This window comes from Cetorhinus maximus, chromosome 14 (genome assembly GCF_964194155.1).
Source record: "Cetorhinus maximus chromosome 14, sCetMax3.hap1.1, whole genome shotgun sequence".
NCBI lineage: Eukaryota > Metazoa > Chordata > Chondrichthyes > Lamniformes > Cetorhinidae > Cetorhinus > Cetorhinus maximus.
The window spans coordinates 101,456,875-101,482,867 of record NC_135892.1 but is presented as its reverse complement, the minus strand read 5'-3'; the positions used below and the strand labels follow the sequence as shown (position 1 = coordinate 101,482,867).

The following is a 25,993-nucleotide window of genomic DNA, read 5'->3' as shown; positions in this document are numbered from 1 at the left end:
GAAATTAATTTAAAAAAATTAACAACCTCAATGGTAATCAATGCCTTATGTAATAAAGAAGTTTTAAATAAGGAGTTCTGTTTCAAAAGCAGACTTCTTATATCCATTTTTAGACAGGCCGATCAAGGGGCGTATTGTTTGGATGGAAATTGGGCAGGTTGGAATCTGAAATTTGAAAGCCAATTGTGCTTTTTTTCTCTTGTTTTCTTTGAACACTTTTAATTATTTGTTAACACTTCCCCACTCCTGCAGGGAGATCTTAGTGTGTGTGAGGAAAGATTGTGGGGATAGTTTAATATGGGAGAGTGAAGAGGGAAAAGTAATGAAAATAATAAAAAGGTACTACACAATGTAGTAAACATGCAGAACAATGTCTACTTCTAAATAATGGAAGCAAAACTGCAATTTTATAAGATCCTATCTGGTTCAAGATTGTCATGGTCTCGGACAAAGGGTTAAATCTGTACAGAAGCATAAGTAAGATTTTGATAATGAGAATGAGTTCTCTAGGCTGAGGTAAGATATCTTGACATGCAAGAGCAAGAAGAACTCACTTCCCTTTTCTGGGGACAATCATGGAGCTAGTTCAAAGTAGTCATCCCACAAACATTTGGGAAGTATTACAAGTATATGCAAACTTAAAGCCAATTTTTTTCTTTTTATTGAAAAAAAGAGAAAAATGAAAAGTTCTACCCAAAAGAAGTTTAACTTATTGGCATGGAGCCACATTGCTTCAATGTGTGGCCTCCAGATGTCTACGAGTACTTCCTAACAGAAGCTGGGACTACGATGTTGATTGGAAGGGCAGTACAGGCCCTGCCAACAACACACTCGCACTCTTTCAATTGCGGAGCCCAGCCCTGATATGGAAATAAGTTCAGGTTGGTAAACCACAAGAATCTGGGAATGTCTGTCATCTCAAGGTTTGTCTGTCTACTCCTGCATGCTACCCCTGTTTGTCTGTGTTGTGAATTCCTGAGCAGTGACAAAAGAGGTTGGAGCATAAATAAGTTTACAACCTCAGACATGGCTTTATAACCACCTCAACCCGCCACCCCCCCACCCCAACTCCACCTTCCGCCTCGGGAATTGTAATGATTCTCCGCTATTTCCCTCTCTAACCCCTCCCCCCTCTGATAAACCACATGTGCGCGCTAGAGAGCGAATGGCACAAAAAGTGCTGTGGGCATTTCTGAGATATGTGATCAGGTGTTATGTGAAGGCAAATCTTTTTAAAAATTGCACTATACAAATTGCTGACATGAAAGGTGGCATTTTCTTTGGTTTCGTGCTTCATACGGGGTGCCTTGTCCATTGGGAGCATGCAATTTATGTTGGCCAGTCCACATGATTTTCTGACCGTTAATGAGCAGTGTGTTTTCAACATGCACTCCCAGTGGGCCAGGCATGCCTGTATGAATGCCGAGTTGGGGAAATTGCTCAGTAGGGCATGCAACCCTCTCAGCGATTTAATTCTGGCCTATGAGTGTGCACATTGTCGAGATTGCCCTGCTGCATGCATGTATGTATGTAAATATGTCAGTATGTGTGCATGAGCTTGAGTATCTTTTTTTTAAACCATTATCACCCATCTCTAATTGCCCTTGAGAAGGTGGCAGTGAGTTGCCTTCTTGACAACTGAGTGGCCCACTCAGAGGACAGCTAAGGGTCAACCACATTGCTGTGGATCTAGGGTCACATCTAGGCTAGACTGGGTAAGGACAATAGATTTTCTTACTGCAAGCAAATTAGTGGGCCAGATGGGTTTTTATGACAATCTGGTAGTTACATGGTCTTCATTACAGATACTAGCATTTTATTCCAGATTTACTTAATCAACTGAATTTAAAATTCCCCAGTTCCTGTGGTGGGCTTTGAACTCATATCTTCAGATCATCAATCCAGGCCTACTAGAATATTAGCCCAGTAACATAACCACTATTGCTAATGTTCCCAATCTATTAGGTTTGCGCAACAGTATGTACACCTGTTCAAAACTAAACTGATTTAAAAAAAGTCTTGTGGGTAAAATGTGTTTCATTATAAACTGTAGACAAATATAGATATAACTTATACTTGGACTACACAGCTACAAACCAAAATATCAACTGATGATTGTTAATAGTCACAGCTCACATAAGCTTTTTTCCACTGGCTTTTATTTAAGACAGATTATTTTCTCTTTGAGTTGTGCATTCAAATAACCACATATGCTTGCCTGGTACAAAATACTAACAGGTACTTCTCTCCTTTCCTGCACGCTCTGGCTGTTTCTGCAGCACGTGGGTACACAGGGGACTCTGATTTGAGCTGCTAACTTCAATAGGCAGGTAGGTGTCTTTTTCCCAACCATGAAAAGATCAATGGCGGCAAATACTTTGAGTTGAGATAATCTCTCACATTGGGCTGTGAATGCACAAATCCCTCCCTACCCCCACTCCTGCCTAGGATAACACAGACCAACCATTAACCCTAGAATGACTAAGTTACTCCTGCACAGCATCCAGTAGTATTGCAAACCCCCCCCACCCCATGCCCACTCCGCTTGGATTTCAATGGCCTGTTCAGATAATACAAACCAAGAGATTATTTTTGACAATATCCATTGAGGAATGCTTAACAATCATGCACAACATTCCCGTCTGATATTTTAGCAGAGGTGCTAACCCATTAAAGATAAATAAAGTATGTCATGTAAGTGTGCATGATATTGTTCTGCTAATATCAACGACAGCCCTTTGCAAGCTATAATGCTGTAAAGGCTTCCTCTTTCAACTCCATTTGCTTCCTGTGCCATGCCCGATCCCTAGCCAAGGCAGCAGTCAGCTATCTTGCCCCAAGTGTGTTGCCCCTTGAATAGTCAAAAGTTGGTGTTGCCCAAGAATTCTAAGGTGATTTCCCCTTTACAATGTTCTTTGCTTCCTGTATGGAAGCAATGCTACAATGGTCTGAACTCTCTCTTTGGGCATGAATCCAATCATGGAGGGAGGTGCGAATGAAGAAGGCTCCTTAGATAAGACCGTAGCTATTTCAGTAGAGAAATCTACTATCTCCCTGCCAAAGCATCCATCTGTTTCTCAAACAGTCCCAGGCAATTTGTCTCATGAAATTTCCATCCATATATTGATTGATCAGTCTTTGTTTATTGGGAATCACGTGACATTAATTGGAACTCGACATCCTGTTGCAACGGTATGAAGCACATTTATGGATATGTCTTCCTGATAGTGGATACTGTTTTATAAACCTATCAAAATGCACCGCCTAATGGAGCTGTGGGTATGGATTCAATATAAGTCTTCAAAATGGTTACGGGTAAATACCTCAAGGAGAAAAATTTGCAGAGATATGGGGAAAGGGTAGGGGAGCGGAAATTACTGGATTGCTCCGCAAATGAGCTGGTGCAGACTTGACGGGCCAAATGGGATTCTTCTGTGCTGTTCTATTCTATGATTTTGTACGAGGTCTGAATACGAGGTCTCCTTTCAAGGCTGAAGAACCCAAGTTTCTTCAGCCCTTTCTCATAACTCAGTCCTTGGAGCTGCATTAATAAATTATAGAACAACTAATCGACAATTAAAATTCTGTAACCAAGTTTCTAATAATGGTGTGAAAATATTGCTGCTTTACAACTAATCCCCAACAGATTGAAACTTGGATTTGAAGCCATTGCTGAGCAGCTGTCATTAACCTAGATTCCTCTTTGCTTGAATAACACTTGTGATTTTTCAGTGGATGGAATTCAAATAGAATTTTTGAACCAAGGAGAAAACTAATTGTCCCGAGTATCAAACTAGCCAAGTACATTGAACTGCCATTGCACCCTATCTGCTGCTTGGACCAACTTTATAGCAAATCACAACAGCTGGGAAACAATAAAAACCTGGGTTCTGATTAAAGGACATGGACCTGAAACATTCACCCTGGGCGGAATCATCCCAGTTGTGTACCAAGTGTGGTAGCGGGCAGGAAAAAGGATGTTTTATCTGCTGGCCGCAACGCCGGGTTTTCATGCTGCCTCGTTAATCACGCATTCCCGGGAAACACGCTGTTTCAATGGCGGGCGGCCTCCGATTCTCCTGCTCCCCCACCGTCACCTCACCACTTCCTCACGCTGGGTACCATATTTAAAGCACCTTTCAGTGTTTCCAACCCTGGACTGCTGCACAGAAAGCATGGCTCCGAAAGGCAAAAAGACTGCAGCACCCCCCCGCCCCCCGGCTTGATTCAGTGACACATCCCTGGGACGCCTTCTGGACACCACTGGAGCCCCATGAGGTGTCTTCTACCCCTGCTCTGGTTGCAGGAGGCCCATCAGTTCACCACTCCGGCTTGGGAGGCGGTGGCAGTGGTGGACAGTGCCAACTCTGCACAGAAAAGGCCAGTCATCCAATGCAGAAAGAGGATGAATGATCCAATCTGTGCCGCCAGGGTAAGGCAACCATCTCATCACTCTAAACTCACAAACCCATCACACATTCACTGGCATCTCACAGGACAGCACCACTCACTCTCTCACACACGCCCTCACATCTCCATCTGGCCTCATCTCCTCTTGGAGACTGTCTCCTCAGCCCTCTTGAGACCACTTGCACAGATCAACATGTGTCTCCACACACACCCTGGGCTACCCCCCACTTCCCCAAGCAAGCCGTAGCCCTGCAGCCGATGAAAAGCCACCCCCACCTTACGGTTGGTCTGATAGGTAGAAACCTGCCTGTGAGCCCCCCCCTAAAAGTGAGATGGTGCCACCTGTGAAGCCTGGCGCTGATGACTGCGAGTGCTGCTGGAAGCAAGGTTCAAAGTCCCGAGTGAAGTGCAGCTTATGTTCAGTTATGAAACACATCAGCATGTGCCCGGATGATCCAGTGTGGGGGGGGATGATTCCGGCGAGCAGGGCTTATAATGATATGCAGACGTAGTAAAATGAAATTCCCGACATCTGGCGGTGTAAAAGGCGGCCCACCACTGACAGGCGGAGTGGACAATCGCAAACTGGTTTCCCGCCATATTGTCCACTCACACCCGCCATGATGCCTGACGCCAACGGGCATTGGAAATTCCATCCTCTGTTTCTTTCTCTGTAGAGGCTGCCAGGCCTGCTGAGTAGTTCCCGATCGGTGCTCCCGATTGGGGGCACGCCTCCATTTTTCATGGGCGGGTTAATTAAGGCCTGCCCAGCGTGACGTGCACCAGGAAGCGCTATGCGCTATTCCCTGTTTGGGCGGGGGAGATTCCCTGAGCTGAGAGTGTGCTCTTTCGTGCATGCGCGCGAAAGAGCGCACAGATCTCCCTGAGGCAAAGTGCTGCCTCAGGGAGATTGGTTCAGGTTTCAAACAGTCCATAAAGACTAGAAAAAAAATTCCTGACATGTCGCCTCGTGTGACACTATCACATGAGCAAGGACATGTCAATTTATTTCATTTCAACATTTTATAAACATTTTAAATCCCTCATGAAACCTCATCCCGTCCGTGGATGAGGTTTCATGTTTTTTCTGAAGGCCCCCTGGCCTCTTCGCCTGCCCGCCAACCTTAAGGTTGGAGGGGCAGGTCCGTTAATCAATTTAATTACTTTTTTAATGGCCTTAATAGGCCTTTGACAGATCGGTGGGTGCGCAGCCGAGTTGGCTGCACGCCTGCCGAACTGAAAATCTAAATGACGCGTGGTGACGTCGGGACGCACGCTCGATGTCACCCCGCGTCATTTTACGCGTCGGCAAGCAGGCCCCGCCCCCCCCCCCCCCCCCCCCCCCCCCACCCCTCCAACTCGCCAACCGGAAGATGCAGCCCCTAGTCTGAGCTATGTGATCTCAGCTACGGCAGCATGAAATGCAACTGGCTTTAGCAAAGAAAGATAATGATTTGTACTTATAAATCGCCTTTCACAGCCTCAAGACATCCCAAAAAGCTTTACAAAAAATGAAGTGTAGTCACTGTCGTTAATGTAGAAAACACGGCAGCCGATATGTACACAACAAAAGAACACAAGAATTAGGAGGAGTCGGCCAATCGGCTCCTCGAGTCCACTCCACCATTTGATAAGATCATGGCTGATCTGACTGTGGCCTCAACTCCACTTTCCTGTCTGCCCCATAACCCTTGATTCCCAAAAGAACAAGTTCCCACAACAGTAATGTGATAATCTGCCTTTAGTGATGTTGGTTGAGGGATAAATATTGGCTAAGGGCACCAGGGAGCACTCCCCTGCTCCTTTTGCGAAACAGTGTCGTGGGGTATTTAACATTCATCCCAGACGGCACACAGGGCCTTAAGTTTCACATCTCATCCAATTGACGACACCTCTGACAGTGCAGCACTCCCTCAGTACTGCACTGGAGTGTCTGCCTAGATTTTGTGCTCAAGTCTCTAAAATCGGGCTTCTGATTCAGAGGCAAAGGTATCAGTCATGGCTGGTACACGGAAAACGGAATCAGTCCCGGTGGCTGCCCCTGACCACCGTCCAGTGAGTTCAGCTGGGCAGTGGGTGTGAGGAAGGGTTATGGCTGGGCTTGGTGGCAAGGTTAACATTTACTGTGGAGCTAACACATTTGGATAGGTTCTTGCAGGCTGCTTATAGCTATGGAACCACATCCCAACAAGAGGGCCACAGAGGGGAAAGAAGTAAGAGACAAATTAAAACCTGAAGGCTAAATAAGAAGATACATTGCGAGCAGCTGATACTGAGAGAGAGAGCAAAAGATAAATTTCCTGAGACAAGCACTGAATGGAATGGATGGGAAATCGAGGACAGTGCATGAGCAGTTTCCTGACATGGCACCTGCTGCGCCAACAATGTCTTGGGGACTCAAAAACTTTATCCCCAATCTTCTGAGAATTAAGAGTGGGAACGGCTGATTGTCACATTCAAGTGCCAATGAAGGTGGCCTCACATACCGGTCTGCATCTCCCCAACACACCAAAGTGAATCTCCTTCTGCATTACGTCAAGCATGGGGATTTGACACTTAACAAAGTGGATGGAGCACAACTGAAGAGCTTCTAACAACGGTCCACTGTTTGCATTTGGAGGAAATTTTTTCAGCCTTGATATAATAAACATGGTTTCTGGGTTTGGTGGAATGGGGAGCATTTGTACTGTGATGCACAAGAGATCATGATTGCATGAGACAGGCTGGATGGACAGCAGGTCATTTGCTATCTGACATTTTTTGCTTATAACTCTCTCCCAGCCATCAAATATGTATTGCCATAGGATTCTACAGCACCAGTGTGTTACAACCGGGTTGAAGCTGCTCTGAACTCATCCATAAAGGATCCCTACCGTCAGCGAGAGAGAAGAGAGAGAAAGAGAATGAGAGAGTGAAAAAGTGAAAGAGAAATAAGAAGGCTTTCTCATCTCGTCTTTCTGGTATGGTTTATAACCTAGAAACCAGGAAGATGGGATGAACATACATACCAACATTCGAGAAAGCTTCCTTCTTATTTCTCTAGAAACCAAAGGCGTGCAACATACAGTTTCTCAGTACACAATGAACTGCTCTCACGCTTAACTCCCTGAACCACCCTCAACTTTCCATTTACATTGTTTTGGATGAAGCAATTCGATTAGCAGAATGACGAAGAAATTTGCTGGCGCCAAAGTCTGAGTTAAGAAAGTTCTTTGCGATGACTTCCAGAAAATGGGAAATTGCTTCGCAACCCTTCAAAAGGGGTGGAGGGAAAGAAGGAAGAGCAGGCAGCCGATAGTTTGCAATCTGAATGAAAGCATGAGGTGGCAGAGCGGGGGGAAGCTTCAACATTGCCATATTTCAGTGATACCTTCTTCCAATGTTGACTAAATAAATAAATTAATTGTGTTGCTGTCAAGCAGACTCATTTATCCTTCGAGACATTGTTGTCACAGTGCCAAGTGTTTCAGCAAGGTGGAGCGCAGCATTCTCTATATTTAGTTTCCATCCAAGCCGAAACATTGTGCTATATTTAAGTAGCCAGAACCTGCTGATGCACAGTGTTGCTATGTTGACTGTTTATGAATACCACAGCAGCAATAAATGTTATGGTTGGAAGTGTCCTTCATACTTTGCAAAACACATTCTTTCCGTTCGGATTAGTATTTTCCTGCGCCCTCCAGAAATAACTCAATATCAAACTTATCACTCAGCCGCAACAGCCTCTTGAGTTTGGATGCTCCTTGAGATGGTGGCGTAGTGGTATTGTCGCTGGATTAGTAATCTAGAGGCCCAGGCTAACGCTCTGGGGACAGGGGCACAAATCCCACCATGGCGGCTGGTGGAATTTAAATTCAATTAATAAATCTGGAATTGAAAGCTACTCTCAATAATGACGACCATGAAATTATCATCAATTGTTGTAAAAACCCATCTGGTTCACTAATGTCCTTTAGGGAAGGAAATCTGCCATCCTTACCTGGCAGTGGCAATCTAGTTGACTCTTAACTGCCCTCTGAAGTGATCTAACAAGGTTAGTTCAAGGGCAATTGGGGATGGGCAACAATTGCTGGCCTTCCCAGTGATGCCCACATCCCATGAAAGAGTAAAGAATACACAACACACTGGTTAGACAAGTGGTGAGGAATTCAAATGGAAGGCATGATTCTGCTTGGGTGCAGAGGATGTGGATGTTGCCAAAGTGCTGGGTGACAGAATGGCAAGCTGACTTCTTGAGTTTTCTCACACAGGGTCTTTAGCAGGGTGATCAAGAGTGATGCATAGAGCCAATTACAGGGAGACTGAAAGAAGAATGAACAAGCCCAACATATCACTGACAGAGGCTTGAGTGAATAAAGCCCCCATACCTAATAGCACTGTAGGTGTACCTATACCAGATGGATTGCAGCGCTATAGGAAGACGGCTTACCACCACCTTCTTAAGGGTAATTAGGGATTGGCAACAAATCTTGGCCTTGCCCATGATGCTCACATCCCATGAAAGAATAAAAAAAATCAATTCAGGAGGGTTACTGGTTTATGGGACATTCAAGATCGGGGTGTTTCAACAGCAACACCAACAATGAAGATGAGGGTGTTCCAACAGCAATACCAACGATGAAGATGGGGGTGTTCCAACAGCAATACCAACGATGAAGATGGGGGTGGTTCCAACAGCAACACCAACAATGAAGATGAGGGTGTTCCAACAGCAATACCAACGATGAAGATGGGGGTGTTCCAACAGCAATACCAACGATGAAGATGGGGGTGGTTCCAACAGCAATACCAACAATGAAGATGGGGGTGTTCCAACAGCAACGCTAACAACACAAACATGAAAAGACAGACATGCTGACGGCAAAGGTTTTAAATTCTTCAGTCCTTCGCAAAACCTGCTGCAGCCCAGTAAGTTGGAACGTTGAAGCCACAAAATACAATGCATCAAGATGGGCCCAACCCTCCGTTCTGACGAATTCTTGCATCAGCTGCATCGCTTGTGGACCGGAGGTACCCGTAAGCAGATGGGTGGAAGCCCCTCACACAAAATGGAGGGAAAAGTGGCAGGAAAGTCTGCCTTGACCACGTCTGATGCAGTGACTGGCTGAGGTCTGCGAACTTACTTCGACAGCACCTCCCAGCCCATCAACCTCCATCACTGGGAAGCACGAGAGCAGCGGTGACATTGCAATGGCATCACCTCCCACTGGAGTCTGGGAAGAGTGTCCTGCAGTCAGTTCTTGTTGAAAATAACAAGAGTGACATCACAAGACAGCGCGAGAGAGCGGCGGAGAGATCAGAACCAGCACGAGTGCGGGGAAGCTTCAAAAAGTGACGACAGCACAAAGGTGAGAGCTGATTGGTGAGTAGTGGGTAAGTGTTTTTCTCCAGCTTAAAATGGATTAAGCCAAGGAAAGGTAAGAGTTCTAGTTTTTATTTAAAATACATAAATAATTTAACGTTTTTTTAATTGTATTTAAGTTAAAGTAAGGGTTTTTTTTTCAACTAGAGGCATGGCAGGGCAACTCAGTCCCATGTTATGTACCGCCTGCAACATGTGGGAAGTCCTAGACGCTCCTTGTGCTCTGACCGACCAAGTGTGCAGGAAGTGCCACCAACTGCACCTACTGGAGCTCCAAGTTTCGGAGCTTGAGTGGCAGCTGGCAGCACTGAGGTGCATCCACAAGGCTGAGATAGCACCATGTTTTTAGACATGGTCACCCCACGGCTTACAGAAGTGCAGGCAGAGAGGGAAAGGGTGACCATCAGTCATAAGAAAGGTGTCAGGCAGGTAGTCAGGAAATCCCCAGGGTGCATCTCGCTGGAGAACCGTTTTTCTGTGTTGGAAAACTGTGAGGGAGACGGTTCCTCTGGGGAGTGCAGCCACGCTCATGGCACTGTGAGTGGCTCAGCTGCACAGGGGTGGGAGGAAAAAGAGGGGAAGAGCAATAGTGGTAGGATGTCACTGAACGGCTGCAGGGCATACTAAAGGGGGACGGGCAAACAGACAGAAATCGTGGTACATATTGGTACCAAAGACATAGGTAGACAGAGGGATGAGGTCCTGCAAGCAGAATTTAGGAGCTACGAAGCAGATTAAAAAACGGGGCCTCAAAGGTAGTAATCTCTGGATTACTTCCGGTGCCACTCGCTAGTGAGTATAGAAATAGGAGGTCAGCCCAGATGAATGAGTGGCTGGAGAGATGGTGCAGGAGGGAGGGCTTTAGATTTCTGGGACATTGGGACCTGTTTCTGGGGGTGGTGGGACCTGTACAAGGCGGACGGGTTGCACCTGAACCGGAATGGGACCAATAGCCTTGAGGGGAGGTTTGCTAGTGCTGTTGGGGAGGGTTTAAGCTAACTTGGCAGGGGGATGGGATCCTGAGAGAAGGTTCAGCAAGGGGAGATTCACAGCCAAAATTAGAAGAGAGAGCAAGTGAGTCTGGAAGGCATAGAAATTATAGGCCAGTTAAGGTACAAGGGGGTTTGGCAAGGATGGATGGTATTTATTTTAATGCAAGGAGACGGACGAATAAGGCAGATGAGTTGAGGGCACAAGTTAACATGTGGAAGTATGATGTCTAGCTGTCACAGAGACATGGTTGAGAGAGGGGCAGGATTGGCAGCTCAATATTCCAGGATATAGGGTCTTCAGGCTTTACAGGGAAGGAGGTAAAAGAGGAGGGGGTGTCGCAATATTGATCAAGGAATCAATTGCAGCAGTAAGGAGGGATGACAACTTAGAAGGCTCCTCAAATGAAGCCATATGGGTAGAACTGAAAAACAAAAAAGGAGCAATCACATTGCTGGGAGTGCACTGTAGGCCCCCAAACATTCAGAGAGAAATAGAAGAGCAGATATGCAGGCAAATTTCAGAGAAGTGTAAAAACAATAGGGCAGCAACAGTGGGGGATTTCAACTTCTCCAACATTAACTGGGTTAATCATAGTGTGATAGGTTTAGAGGGAGCGGAATCCTTAAAATGCACTCAGGAGAGCTTTTTAAGCCAGTACGTAGAAGGGGGTGGTCCTGGACTTAATTTTAGGGAATGAAGTCAGGCATGTGGTAGAGGTATCAGTGGTGGAGCATTGTGCAGATAGTGATCTTAACTCTGTTAGATTCAAGGTTGTCTTGGAAAAGGACAAGGATGGGCTAGAAATCAGTGTTCTAAGTTGGGGGAAGGCTGGTTTTAATAAGATCAGATATGATTTGGCCAGAGTGGACTAGGAGCAGCTACTTTTAGGTAAATCTGCGTCAGAGCAGTGGGACTCATTCAAGAAGGAAATAGGGAGAGTACAGGGCCAACATATTCCACTAAAGATAAAGGGTGGGACAAATCTAGGGAACCCTGGATGTCGAGGGATATACAGGATTGGATAAAGGGAAAAAGGGAGGCTTATGGCAGATACCGAGGGCTCAAAACAGCAGAAGCCCTAGAGGAGTATCGAATGTGTAGGGGGAACTTAAAAAGGAAATTAGGAGAGCAAAAAGGGGGCATGAAAAAAATTTGGCAGGTAAAATAAAAGAAAATCCAAAGTTATTTTACAAGTACATTAAGAGTAAGAGGATAACTAGGGAAAGAATAGGGCCCATTAAGGACCATAGTGGTAATTTGTGTGTGGAGCCGGAAGACGTAGGTAGGGTTCTAAATGGATACTTTGTGTTGCATTCACAAGTGAAAGGGACGATGTGGGTATTGAAATCAGGCAGAAGGACTGTGCTATAATTAAGGAAATTAGCATAGATAAATCTCCAGGCCTGGATTAAATGTAAACCAGGCTGTTGAGGAAGGCAAGGGAGGAGATAGCAGGGGCGCTGGCAATAATTTTCAATATCTCTCTGGCCACAGGAGAGGTGCCAGAGGACTGGAGGACAGCCAATGTGGTACCGTTATTCAAGAAGGGAGGGAGGGATAAACCAGGGAACTATGGGCCAGTCAGTCTAACCTCAGTGGTGGGGAAACTATTGAAATCAACTCTGAGGGACAGAATTAATCTACACTTAGAGAGACAAGGATTAATCAAGGACAGTCAGCATGGTTTTGTTAAAGGGAGGTCATGTCTGACCAATTTGATTGAATTTTTCGAAGAGGTGACCAGGTGTGCAGATGAGGGCAATGCATTTGACGTAGTCTACTTGGACTTCAACAAGGCTTTTGGTAAGATCCCGCATCGGAGACTGATAACGAAGGTAAGAGCCCATGGGATCCAAGGCAATTCGGCAAATTGGATCCAGAATTGGCCGAGTGGCAGGAGGCAGAGGGTGATGGTCGAGGGGTGTTTTTGTGACTGGATGCCTGTGTCCAGTGGGGTTCCACAGGGATCGGTGTTGGGTCCCTTGCTGTTTGTGGTAAATATAAACGATTTAGACTTGAATGTAGGAGGGTTGATCAGTAAGTTCGCGGATGACATGAAAATTGGTGGGATGATAGTAAGGAGTATAGCCTTAGATTACAGGAGGACATAGACGGGCTGGTCAGATGGGCTGATCAGTAGCAAATGGAATTTAATCCGGATAAGTGTGAGGTGATGCACTTGGGCAGGATAAACAAAGCATGGGAATGCATGATGAATGGTAGGACCCTGGGAATTACCGAGGATCAGAGGGACCTTGGTGTGCATGTCCACCGGTCCCTTAAGGTAGCGGGACAGGTAGATAAGGTGGTTAAGAAGGCATATGGGGTACTTGCTTTTATTAGCCGAGGCATAGAATATAAGAGCAGGGAGGTTATGCTGGAACTGTATAAAACGCTGGCTAGGCCACAGCTAGAGTATTGCGTGCAGTTCTGGAATCCGCATTATAGGAGGGATGTGATTGCACTAGAGAGAGTGCAGAGGGGATTTACCAGGATGTTGCCTGGGCTGGAGAGTTTTAGTTATGAGGAGAGATTGGATTGACTGGGGTTATTTTCCCTGGAGCAGAGGAGATTGAGGAGGGACATGATTGAAGTGTATAAAATTATGAGGGGCATAGATAGGGTAGACAGGAAGGAACTTTTCCCCTTGGTGGAGGGATCAATAACCAGGGGGCATAGATTTAAGGTAAGGGGCAGGAGGTTTCGAGGGGATGTGAGGAAGAATTTTTTCACCCAGAGGGTGGTGGGAATCTGGAACTCACTGCCTGAAAGGGTGGCAGAGGCAGAAACCCTCATAACATTTAAGAAGTATTTGGATGTGCACTTGCGATGCCATGGCAAACAAGGCTATGGGCCTGGTGCTGGAAAATAGGATTAGAATAGTTAGGTACTTGCTTGACCGGCGCAGACTCGATGGGCCAAAGGGCCTTTTTCTGTGCTGTAGACCACTACGACTATGACTGTATGACTATGACCTCCCAAGTCACACCTCATCCTGACTTTGGCATTTTATCTCTGCTCTAGCTGCCATCATTGTTGGGTTAATGTAAAGCAATTCCCTGCCTAACGCCATTTTGGGAGCACCATTACCACCTGTGGAGCAGTGGTTCAAGAAGTTCCATCAGCGTCTTCTCAGGCACAACTAAGGAAGGGCAATAAATGCAACCTTGCCAGTGTTACCCACATCCTGACAGCAAAAGACAGCTGGAGATAGTACATGATCTGAGGAAACTTGGAGTAAGAGGGGAAGAAAAGCAGGATTCCCAACTTCACAGACTATACACAGTGTTTTATATATATCTCCTAATAATGGGCTTTTTTATATCACTGAGCTTTTCAAACATTCATAAAAACTGTAATCAAGTTACGCAGACGAGCGCGAAAGGAGTAATAAAACGTGGCTTTAAAGCTGGGATGCGGGCTTTTAACCAAAGGTTGTAAAAAGCACTGAAGGCATTTTCAAACGTTTAAATGTGGACATTGTTTAGACTTCTTTTTTAATTAGTCTAAAGTACTATCAATACAGGCTGACAACAGCCCATTTCTGAAACCTCCCCCACAGCCTTGTGCAGAACAAGTTTCTCATTCTGGCTTATTAATCTCCCTCCGCCAACAAACACCCTCTGCCACCAGCACCCCCCGCCACCACCCCACCTGCCCTATCCCCCTCCCCCCCACCCCTTCAAAGGAATCATTTTTTTCGCAAACATTTCCAGCTTTAGACTATAGTTTTATTATATCAGCACGTACCGTTGATGCACTCGAATAGATCGCAGCATTTTCCAGGGACACCATCCCCAGGGGAAATTATTCGTGGCACAGTGCCCGCCTCACACTTAGGGACTCGACAGATTCCCAGCAAACACTTGCACCTGGAACCCAAACAAGACACAACAAATGAGTGCTTTGACGGCGGGAATGCAGTGAAACATGTGGATGCCCAAGAGGAGGTCACAAGCGCTGCGTCCATTCAGCGTACTCAAGACTATATTCTTCCTAAGCAGGCAACTCTGGCCTGAAGTTGCGTTACCATCCATCGTGCCTGATTTTCCTGAGTGTGTGTGGGTTTTCTTTCTAAATAGCTTGAGGGGTGGAATTCAGCTTAAAAACTGCACCTGCTAACTTGGCACTTTTTCCACTATTTACTTGCCACAAGCTAAATTGAGATGCTGGGAGAAGGAGCTGCAGAAACACATTGGAAACAGTCCTGTAGCACCAACCAAGGCTCCTGTGATTCCCCATACTTGGCAATAAATGGCAGCATTCACCATTGTTACACCTTAGCCTAAAGGCTAATGACATGGGACATTGAGTTTGGCATTGGCTTTACGTCTATGCCACCTGGGTTTGATCCCGCACAGGATGACTGGCTATAAACTATGAAATAGATATAGGCCATCTCAGTCCAGCTCCTAAAAGACACGGAGCCACGGCTCAGAACTGCTCTTAATCTCATACTAATTGATGGTCACAGCCAGGGATGGGCGGTATGGTTAATGGTAAATTATCCCACCAGTGGAGTAGGAGGTGAGGCCTAGTGAGTCCTTGGGTTGGCAATGATGATCTCTACTGCTCAGACTGTGCTGTACCTGATCCAGGGGTGTTCACTGCTGAGACTGAGTACCCAAGAATGCAGAAATACTGAGATTTCATTTATCATTTCATTCTTTCTTGAAACCAGTATCAAGTCTGGCTGAACTTGTTCTCACACTGAACAATTTCTACTTTAACTCCTCTCACTTCCTCCAAATAAAAGGTGTGGCTATGGGTACCCGCATGGGCCCCAGCTATGCCTGTCTCTTTATGGGGTATGTGGAACATTCCTTGTTCCAGTCCTACTCCGGCCCCCTCCCACAACTCTTTCTCCGGTACATCGATGATTACTTCGGTGCTGTTTCATGCTCTTGTCGGGACTTGGAAAAATTTATTAATTTTGCTTCCAATCTCCACCCCTCCATCATTTTCACATGGTCCATCTCTGACACTTCCCTTCCCTTCCTTGACCTCTCTGTCTCAATTTCTGGTGATAGACTGTCCACCAATATCCATTACAAGCCTACTGACTCCCACAGCCACCTCGACTACAGCTCCTCACACCCCGCTTCCTGTAAGGTCTCCATCCCATTCTCTCAGTTCCTTCGCCTCCGTCGCATCTGTTCTGATGATGCTACCTTCAAAAACAGTTCCTCTGACATGTCCTCCTTCTTCCTTAACCGAGATTTTCCACCCACGGTCGTTGACAGGGCCCTCAACCGTGTCCGGCCCATCTCCCGCGCATCCGCCCTCACGCCTTCTCCTCCCTCCCAGAAACATGATAGGGTCCCCCTTGTCCTCACTTATCACCCCACCAGCCTCTGCATTCAAAGGATCATCCTCCGCCATTTCCGCCAACTCCAGCATGATGCCACCACCAAACACATCTTCCCTTCACCCCACCGGCGGCATTCTATAGGGATCGTTCCCTCCGGGACACCCTGGTCCACTCCTCCATCACCCCCTACTCCTCAACCCCCACCTACGGCACCTCCCCATGCAAATGCAAAAGATGCAACACCTGCCCCTTCACTTCCTCTCTCCTCACCGTCCAAGGGCCCAAACACTCCTTTCAAGTGAAGCAGCCTTTCACTTGCATTTCCCCCAACTTAGTCTACTGCATTCGTTGCTCCCAATGCGGTCTCCTCTACATTGGAGAGACCAAACGCAAACTGGGCGACCGCTTTGCAGAACACCTGCGGTCTGTCCGCAAGAAAGACCCAAACCTCCCTGTCACTTGCCATTTTAACACTCCACCCTGCTCTCTTGCCCACATGTCTGTCCTTGGCTTGCTGCATTGTTCCAGTGAAGCCCAACACAAACTGGAGGAACAGCACCTCATCTTCCGGCTAGGCACTTTACAGCCTTCTGGACTGAATATTGAATTCAACAACTTTAGATCTTGAACTCCCTCCTCCATCCCCACCCCCTTTCCGTTTCTTCCCTCTTCCTTTTGTTTTTTCCAATAATTTATATAGATTTTTCTTTTCCCACCTATTTGCATTATTTTTAAATCTATACCTTTAATGCCCTGTTAGTCTTTCCACCCCACCCCCACTAGAGCTGTACCTTGTGTGTCCTGCCTTCCATTCTTAATCAGCACATTCGTTTAGATAATATCACCACCTTCAACACCTCTTTGTTTATTTGTCTGTGACATCTTTTGATTATCTGCTCCTATCACTGCTTGCTTGTCCCTACAACCACCGCCCCCCACCCCCCCCAAACTTCTCTCCCCCCACCTTAAACCAGCTTATATTTCACCCCTCTCCTAATATTACTCAGTTCTGTTGAAGGGTCATGAAGACGTGAAACGTCAACTTTTTTCTTCTCTGCCGATGCTGCCAGACCTGCTGAGTTTTTCCAGGTAATTCTGCTTTTGTTTTGGATTTCCAGCATCCGCAGTTTTTTGTTTTTATCAAGTTTTTTCTTTCCTTGGAAAGCTCTGACCCTCGATACTGTATAATTCCTAGTCTCACTGGCAATAAGAGTCAGTTAGCTAGCCTAACATAGAGGGAATCAGAGCTGATCCCAATCCTGTTCTTACCCAGTGCCCACATTCCCTGCCAGAATCAGAGTTGATCAGGAACAGGGAGAGGGACAATGGCCGAATGCCCTCGCCAGGGCCACTGAGGCGAATTGTGATTCCAATGTTATCGCCCTAGCTGAGATTAGCATATTTATCTAGTTACATTGAGTCTTCAGATCAGAAACTTGTCAGCTAAACTTGTTCATCTTGGTATTTATGCTCCACACAGGCCTCCTCCCATGTTTCCTCAGCTAACCCTATTAGCAGACTTCTACTTCTGCTCCTTTCTGGCTCATGTTGTTTATCTAGCCTCCCCTTAAACTCATCCATGCTAGTTACCTCAACTACTCCTTGTGGTAAGGCATTCCACATTCTAACCACTCTCAGGGTCAAGAAGTTTTCCTCAAGTTCTTGTAAGATGTATTAGTGACTATCATATAGTTATGGCCCATAGTTTTGGTCTCCCCACAAGTGCAGATATTTTCTCCACATCTGCCCTATCACGGCCTGACATTATTATAAAGACCTCAATCAAGTCACTCCTTTTTTCTAGAAATGATGTGTATATATTAGCGATTCAATGTGAGTCTATAGCCTATTCATTCTGGTCCTACAAAATCATCATTTCATTTATAGTTTCTGTATAAATAAACCCTCAACAGATGGAACAATTGAACAGCCCGGGTTTGACATGGTACATCCTGCGGGGTGATGAATCTCCTTCCCACCACTGCCAGTACCAGCACCAGCAGGAAGACTCACCGTGTCGGGAGAGTGCAGCAGCCGTCGGCAGTCAACCGGGTCGCAGTCTCGTAGCTGTCGGGCGGGCAGACCGCTTGCTGAATGGCAGGGCAATCCACGGTGCTGCAGTCCACATTATAGACTACGAGAGGCAAAAAGAAAGCGTCAACGTCGAGCACTCAGTGCTTTTTGTTAGTTTGGGAGATGCGCAGGGAGAATTAACCACTTCAGATACTGGACGTATTAAGCAGCTGCGTGTTGTCACTGCGAACTGTAACTTCTAGACATGACTTCCTTCTGCGATGGAGCTTTGCTGAGGACAGTAGGAAGGTTTGCTGCCTTACCATGACTGCCAGCTACTCCAGCATTTATGTTCTGAGATCTCACTGCCCCACCTGCCTAATGGTGTTCAAAATCATGAGGGGGGGGGTCTAGACAGAGTAGGTACGGACAAACTGTCCCTCATTGACAGAAAGGTCCAGAAGCTGAGGACACCAATTTCAGGTGATTAGTAAAAGAAGCAATGGTGACGTGAGGAAAAACTTGTTTATGCAGCAGGTTACTGCCCAAGAGTGTGGTGGAGGCAGATTCAATCAAGACCTTCCAAAGGGAATTGGGTAGTTAGCTGAGAAGAAAAGATTTGCAGGGCCATGGGAGATTGGGACTAAGCTTGTTGCTCTTGTAGAGAGCTGGCACAGACATGATAGGCTGAATAGCCTCCTTCAGTGTTGTAATCATTCTATAATTCCATAAAGCAGGTGGTGTGGGGGAAAGGATAAGGGGAATTGGCACAAACCCAGTAAATTAGTACCTTAGATTTTTCCGGGTGCCCTCCCCTCTTCTTTCCTACCACTGAGCTCTGGATGGAAGCCTTATGCTTTTACATTTAGCTAAATGATTTGTGAAATTTAAAGTAAAGTTGATAAAATCTCATGATCAGCTAAAGCTGCTACATGTGGTCTTCTTCAGTCTGCTGGATAGGATGGAGAATTGTCTTTGAGTGTCTTGAATACTTCTCCTGACAGAGCAACGGGACTGTGTGTGTGTGTGTGTGTGTGTGCGTGCACGTGCATGTGTGAGCGAGTGAGCATGCATGAGTGTGTATGTGTGTGTGTCAGTGAGTGTGCACGAGTGAGTATTTGTGTTTGTGTTTGAATGTGCACGTGTGTGTGCGCGAGTGTTTGTGAGTATGTGTGCAAGGGAGAAGGGAAGCTGACTGTCAGTTTCTGTGGGTTTAACAGGCTCAATGTTCTTTGAATACAAAAAGGATTGAAATCGTGTGATGCGATATTAGTAACAAATGTGTTCATGGTTTCACTTAAAATTCCTCTGTCTGTTTTTTAAAGGCTTCCAACCTGTGGATTTCACAAGAGCACGCTAATGGTTTTATTACTAACATTGCAAAATATGATTTTAGCCCAAGCTCGTTACAACAACAACACGTACTTACATAGCGCCTACAATGATGAAAAACATCCCCAGACTCTTCACCTGTTTAGGTGCGTAATCAGGATAAAATTGACACTGAGACAAAGGAGGAGATGTAACGATGGGGGAGACTAACATCGTCAAAGGTTGGTATAAAAAAGGACACGGAAGGAAAGGTTAGGAAGAGAATTCCGGGCAGTAGGGTCCAGATGTCTAACCGCATGGCTGCTAAAGGGATCAATAATGCACAAGGAGACAGAGTTGGAGAACGCAAAGTTCTCAGAGGGTTGTAGGGCTGGAGAAGGTTTTAGATATTACAATAAGGTTATAGGGTGAGGCTATGAAATGGTTTTAACACAATGATGGAAGTTTTAAATTTGAGGCATGGTGACTGGGAGCCAAAGTGAGCACAGAGGTGACGCATGAGGAAGAACTGGTGTGGCTAAACAGGGCAGAGTTTTGGATGAACTGAACTTGGAAATTGGAAGATAGAAGTTTGTCTAGGAAAGCATTGGAATCATCTGGAGGTGACAAAGGCATGGGTGAGGGTTTCTGCAGCAGATGGGTTGAGACAGGTGATGGTACCAAAGTAGGCGGTTTTTGTGATGGGCATGGGATTGGAATCTCAGTTTGGGGTCAAAAAGGAAACAGGGATTGCGAACAGTCTGGTTCAGCCTGAGATGGTAGCCAGGGAGCGGAATGAAATCAGATGCTAGGGAACAGCTCAAGTCTAACCACTGACCACACTGAGGTAGAGCCGCGAATCACCAGTGTACATGCGAAAGCTGACCCTATGTCTTTGGACGATGTCTCCCAAGAGGCAGCATGCATATGAAGAAGAGTAGCAAAGTCAAGCAGTGAAACTCATTGAACATCTGGGCAATCCTAATCACACTCTCACGGTGGTCAGTTCAAAAGATATAAGGCTTGCCTAAAGACCAATCTAAAGAAAATGTGGCAGCACGACTAATACTTGGGAGCTTGTGTTGGGCAAAAGTTGCAGATGATTCACGAAGGCACGATAAAGCAAGTCATACCCAGTTAAGCCCAAAGGAAATTAAGGAAAGATCAGCCCTCAGGTCAATCTGACATCCAATATCCTGTTATGTGGGAAAACATTCCCCATGAAAATCAGACTTTACAGTCATATGACAACCCAGAGCCTGTGTTAAATTGGAGATGAAGCACCAGCTTTTATCCTCGACAATGATGGACAAACCAACAACAACAATGCCATGGCAGAGAAGGGCAAGTTCACAGGGTAATATGAAGGGATAGTAGAGATTGACTAGTTCACTGGATGATGTAATGCCTTTGGGATGATTGTTTAGTTTGTTAGTAAGGGCCTAGATTTTGTCAACAAATCACAAAGACTAAATCAGTAAACTTCAGCTTTCACTGCACTTGTGACCCTGAGTTTCCAGTGCCTGTCGTTTTAATTCTCCACCTTGCTTGCCCCTTAACCTCTCTGTCCTCGGCCTCCAGCAGTGTCCCAATAAAGCTCAAGGAGGAACAGCACCCCATCTTTCAATTAGACTGTTTACAACATTCTGGACTCAACAGACAGTTCAACAATTCCAGACCATAAATTCTGCCCCCATATAGTTTTCTTGCACGTCTTGGTTTTAACTCATTATTCTCTTGTTTTTGCTTTTGGACAGCAGCTGATCATCATTCTGCCATTCACACCTCCTCTATAACCACCTTTTGTTTCTTTACTTGCCCCATGACTCTCCCTTTGGCCTGACACCAACCCACCAATCCTTTTGTCATTTAATCTCTCCTGCCTTCCAACCTACCTTAGACATTTCCTTTCGTTCTTTTTCCCAAGCTCCCCCACCATTTTCACTCACTTAAAACCAACTATGTTTCCCAGTTCTAATGACAGGTTTCTCTATCTTTACAGGTGCTGCCTGATCTGCTGAATACTTCCAGCATTTTCTGTTACTATTTCAGATTCCCAGCATCTGCAGTATCTTTGCTTCCCGTTCATTTGACAGAGATCAGATGCTCGCATTTGCACAGCATTGATGAATGAGGGGAAACCTTTCACTAAGTAGGTTACTTATTTTGTGTTTTATCAGGTGTGGGGGAATTCCAGAACTGGCTGGCATTTGAAGAATTGTTAACAAAAAAATACCAGCACCTGCATGTAGTGCGGATCGTGTGCCTCTGTTTTCCCCTATCGCTGATGACAGCTGAAACAAGTTGACAAAGGAAACACTACTCCTGACTTTTCACAACGTCTGGTTGTTATCTCACTGGACAGAAGACTGGATTCAATCAGAACTTAAAAGGGTTGTTGGGTTTGTTTGGGCCAACTGATCCTAAAAATACTCATGTTCTCATGGCAAATTAGAGCTATTTTTAATCAGGACCTAATCGTGGTGACGAAATGTAAGCAGAGAATTCCTGAGGATGGTGGAAAGGGGCATCGAGCAGGAGAAAGAGAGAGAAAGAAAGAGAGAGGGAGATAAAGAGGCAGGGAGAGAGAATAGGAGAAAAATAGGAGAGAGTAAACACAGAAAATTAGACAGAGTGAAATGAGAGATTGACAGAAAGGGTGGAATTTTACGACCTTGATGTGGTGGGGGGGGCGGGACTGGAAAATGCAGCGAGTCGTTCGAAAGTCCACTCACTTTGCCAGGACCGAAAAATATGGCCGGCCAGACCGTAAAATTCTGCCCAAAGAATGAAAGAACCAGGGAGGTATGGGAAGCTTCGGTTATGATTTCAGAAGTCACAGGAGCGTCATACACTCCAAGTTACTCATTACTCTGAAGATCGAAAGATAATCGTGATGGGATGCTCCCAGGCTACCATTAATGCAGCTCTTGGCTCTTCCTGGTTGGGACAGTCCTTCAAACATTCCTTCTCTTGAGAGGAGTGAAGGACTCTGTTCAGTACCTGCCTGCAGCACAATGGCTGACACTGGGATCGCAGAAGACAGAAAGGAATCAAACATGCATTCACTCGGTTTCAAACGTTTTCTCTCCCATCTTCTTCGCCTGCCTTTCTCCCATGGCTCATAACCCCCCCTTTCACCCTGAAGCCATTCCCTGCTTGCAGTTTGTCACCACAACTTGTGTTCTGATTAGAGATAATTTGCCATGGGAATATAATTCTTTGATAGGGTAGATAGAGAGAAAATGTTTGGAAGGTCCAGAAGAAGGAAGGCATAATCTTAAAAATAGGCCATTCAGGGATGATGTCATGAAGTACTGCTTCACAAAGAGGGTCGTGGAAGTCTGGAACTCTCTCCCCCATAAAGCTTTTGAGGCTGGGTGTCAATTCAAAATTTCAAAATTGAGATTTTTTTTGTTAGGCAAGGGCATTATTAGTGATATGGAACAAAGGCAGATAAATGTAGTTGAGAATACAGGGCACCCACAATCTAACTGATTAGGCTTAAAGGAGTAAATGGCCTATGCCTGTCCCCATGTATTTTTTTATAATTTATTCTTTCATGGGATCTGGGTGTCACCATCAAGGCCAGCATTTGTGGCCCATCCCTAATTGTCCTTGAACTGAGTAGCTTGCTAGGCCATTTCAGAGAGCAGTTAAGAGTCAACCACATTGCTGTGAGTTCGGAGTCACATGCAGGGCAGACCAGGTAAGGATGCAGATTTCCTTCCCTAAGGGACAGTAGTGAACCAGATGGGTTTTTACATTAATCAGTGAGCATTACTAAGGCTATCTTTATATTCCAGATTTATTAATTGAACTATTAATCTGCTGTGGTGGGATTTGAATCCATGTCCCCAAAGCATCAGCCTAGGCCTCCACTGATATTACCACAATACCACCACCTCCCCATATTCGTATTCATTCATCTCATGGGCTTGTGCATTGGTGAGCCAGCATCGCTGTGTTGCCTTCTAACCTAAACCTTTGGCAAATTCTTGAGAAAAATACGAAAAAAAAGGAGCTTTATTTTGATAATATATTTGAGGATCTCATAAAGCAGAAGATTTATGGTGATAAGATAACTTTTGAGCTTCATGCCACAAGCCACATAAATACCCAGTAATCTCTAGGGATTCTCCTGAATGTCAGTTGAAACTTTGGTAGAGGTTTGTTGGAGAACCTGCAGAAATTCTATCCATTATTATTGCTATTAAGGTGAAGCTGTGCTTTAAGCTAACCACCCACCCCCCCGCCGCCCTTAACGGTAGGAAGCCTAACTTCTGGAAGTGAACACACCGGAGGTCAATCAGAGGTTAACTGCCACGGTGAGGGAAGTTTGTAGATTGGCACGCGTTTGTAAATTTTGGGTTCAAGGGGAGGGAGAGAAAAAAAAGTTTTAAATGACGGCAGTACTCTCCCCCTTTTTATATACTTCTGGCATTTTCAAAATGTTATAGATGTAAGAGGCAAGATGCTTGCACACATAGGGGGTGGGTGTAATAATAATATTTGGCAGCAGCAGCATTAATGGGGCAATGGTGGATAGTGTAGCCAGCTACAACTTTCCATTTTCATTTCAGCTGAAGTCATTCTGGTACTGCCCTGCTGACAACATTATTAGAAGCTAGCACAAAATGAAAAGAGTGCAATACTTAATTGCACTGGAGTGTGCAGTAAGTTCCCATCTTGAAGTTACACATTCTATCATACAACACTGATATAAGTTACGCCAATTTGGGAAGCCAAGAAATAGAATTGGTTCCAACAAAGTTGAGCTGCTATACTGCCATCACTGGCAGGAGGGTATATTTACAGGTTGACAAGTTTATATTGGCAGTCTTCACTATAAATGTGGACAGAATATGAATTTATAACAGAGAAATTGAGTGAATGAAGTGGTTGCATCTGTAACATTTTTAATATATTCTATAGTCAAATATTATTAATATCTAGAGAAACGCGGTTTCCTTCCCACAAAACCAAACAATAAGTGTTAATTGTGTAACACCGCCAGCGTTTTACTTATATCATTCCCAAGTAGTCTCTTGAACTGAAAGTAAGTGATTCTTTTCCCAAACCTTTCTTGCATTCGTACAGGTCGCAGCATTCCCCAGGCTTTCCTGATGCTTTGGAAACTAGAATACTCTGGTATCCAGGCTGACAGACTTTCCGCAAACAACCAGCTGGATTGCAGACGCAGCGGCTTGGGAGGGGGCAACACTCGCCGGGAGGGGCGTAACCTTCAATCAGGATGGAGTCTTCCGGGCAACGGGGGGAGAACTGGACCTCACACCTGGCTTTAGAGCAGTCTGGCTTCTCCTCTGAAAAATAAGAAGTGAGGATATACAGTGAGCTTTGCGTTACTCGGCACTCTCCCGACCGGAATTCTCCAGTAACCGGAATTTCTGACGGCCTGTGTTTTTTTTTAGAGGTCCGATCACTTTCAATGTTCGGATGATGCATTCTTTTAAAAAAAAAACTAATAATGATGATGGACCGTAAATCTGCAGAAGTTGTTCTTAGGTTTTACACTGAAATCATTAAATTATTGGGTCAGTTTTGGTTATTGTGCCTGAACAAAGATATACTGCACCTTGTCTTGTGTCTGGAGTAGTGTAACTCCCCATTAACTGGCACTTTTGTTTAAGTGACACCACCCATTGCCCAAGCATGCCGGTATAACAAAGATTTTACTGTATTAGAGAAATGCATTACGCTGTCCACCCCTCAGCTTCTGCACAACACTGGCCCAATTTACACTCCGGCACTTGCCGTAGTGGTTTTGCTGCCAGTTCTCCCCTCCTCTCCTGGCTCTTGCTGGATTCACAGTTCCACAGTGAGCTGCCACCCTTGGGTGCTTCACCCAGGTGAGCCCAGCCAATCAACGCCAGCTGACAATTCATCTGTGGCTGAATGGGGAAGGCATCACGGCCAATCGCCAACCCCCCTCATCCGACCTCCACTGTCCATAATCTTTTCATATCAATGCAGGTTCTTCCTTCCATCCCTCCCTCCATCTTCCCTTCCTCCCGCCTTGCTTCCTCCCTCCCTCTCTCCTTTCTTTCTTCTGATAAGAATCATGTTGGATAGCAGTCAGAAGCAGGACTCTTGGATGATTGTTTGCTTCCTGAGCTAAAAAAGGACATTGGGATCACCTGTACTAGTGCCTCACCAGAGGCTTTGAAACTGGGCTTTGAAGAGGGGTGAAGTCTGTTCCTAACCACTCACAGCCATACCGACTGGTGCATTTAATGACTGGGACATCACAGATGACTCTCGAACATTTCTAAGTCGTTTCTCTTTTACTTCATTTTGTGTTTTTTTTTTCAAAAAACAATTCCTGATGTTCAAAGGTTGCCTGAGCACAAGTGCATGCGATAGAAAGAGGGAGAGAGGAAGGGAGAGAGTTTGACCACACAGAGTTGAAATGAAGTAATCGCTGAAGCAATACAGTTTTAACAGCTTAATCTTTGGCTTCTACAATGACTTTGTAGTTGAATATACTATGCAGGGGGGTAAAACTCCAGGCCAGGAAGGTCCCTGGTTTTATTTCCAGTTTTTTCATGGGATCTGAGTGTCCGTGGCTGGGC

General features: G+C 45.4%; 1 protein-coding gene across 5 annotated transcripts in view; it reads right to left on the bottom strand.

Annotated features, from left to right (window-relative positions):
* The window catches only part of crim1 (cysteine rich transmembrane BMP regulator 1 (chordin-like)), a 212,232-nt gene that overhangs the window by 79,456 nt on the left and 106,783 nt on the right, over positions 1–25,993 (bottom strand). For 4 of the 5 annotated variants that reach the window (XM_078557345.1, XM_078557344.1, XM_078557347.1 and 1 more), the window contains exons 3-5: positions 24,482–24,724; positions 18,090–18,210; positions 14,516–14,637 (exon numbers count right to left, since the gene is read on the bottom strand). In XM_078557345.1, coding sequence (XP_078413471.1) covers positions 14,516–14,637; positions 18,090–18,210; positions 24,482–24,724 — 486 coding nt within the window. The remainder of the gene's footprint in view (positions 1–14,515; positions 14,638–18,089; positions 18,211–24,481; positions 24,725–25,993) is intronic. The other variant, XM_078557349.1, reaches the window with a different exon arrangement.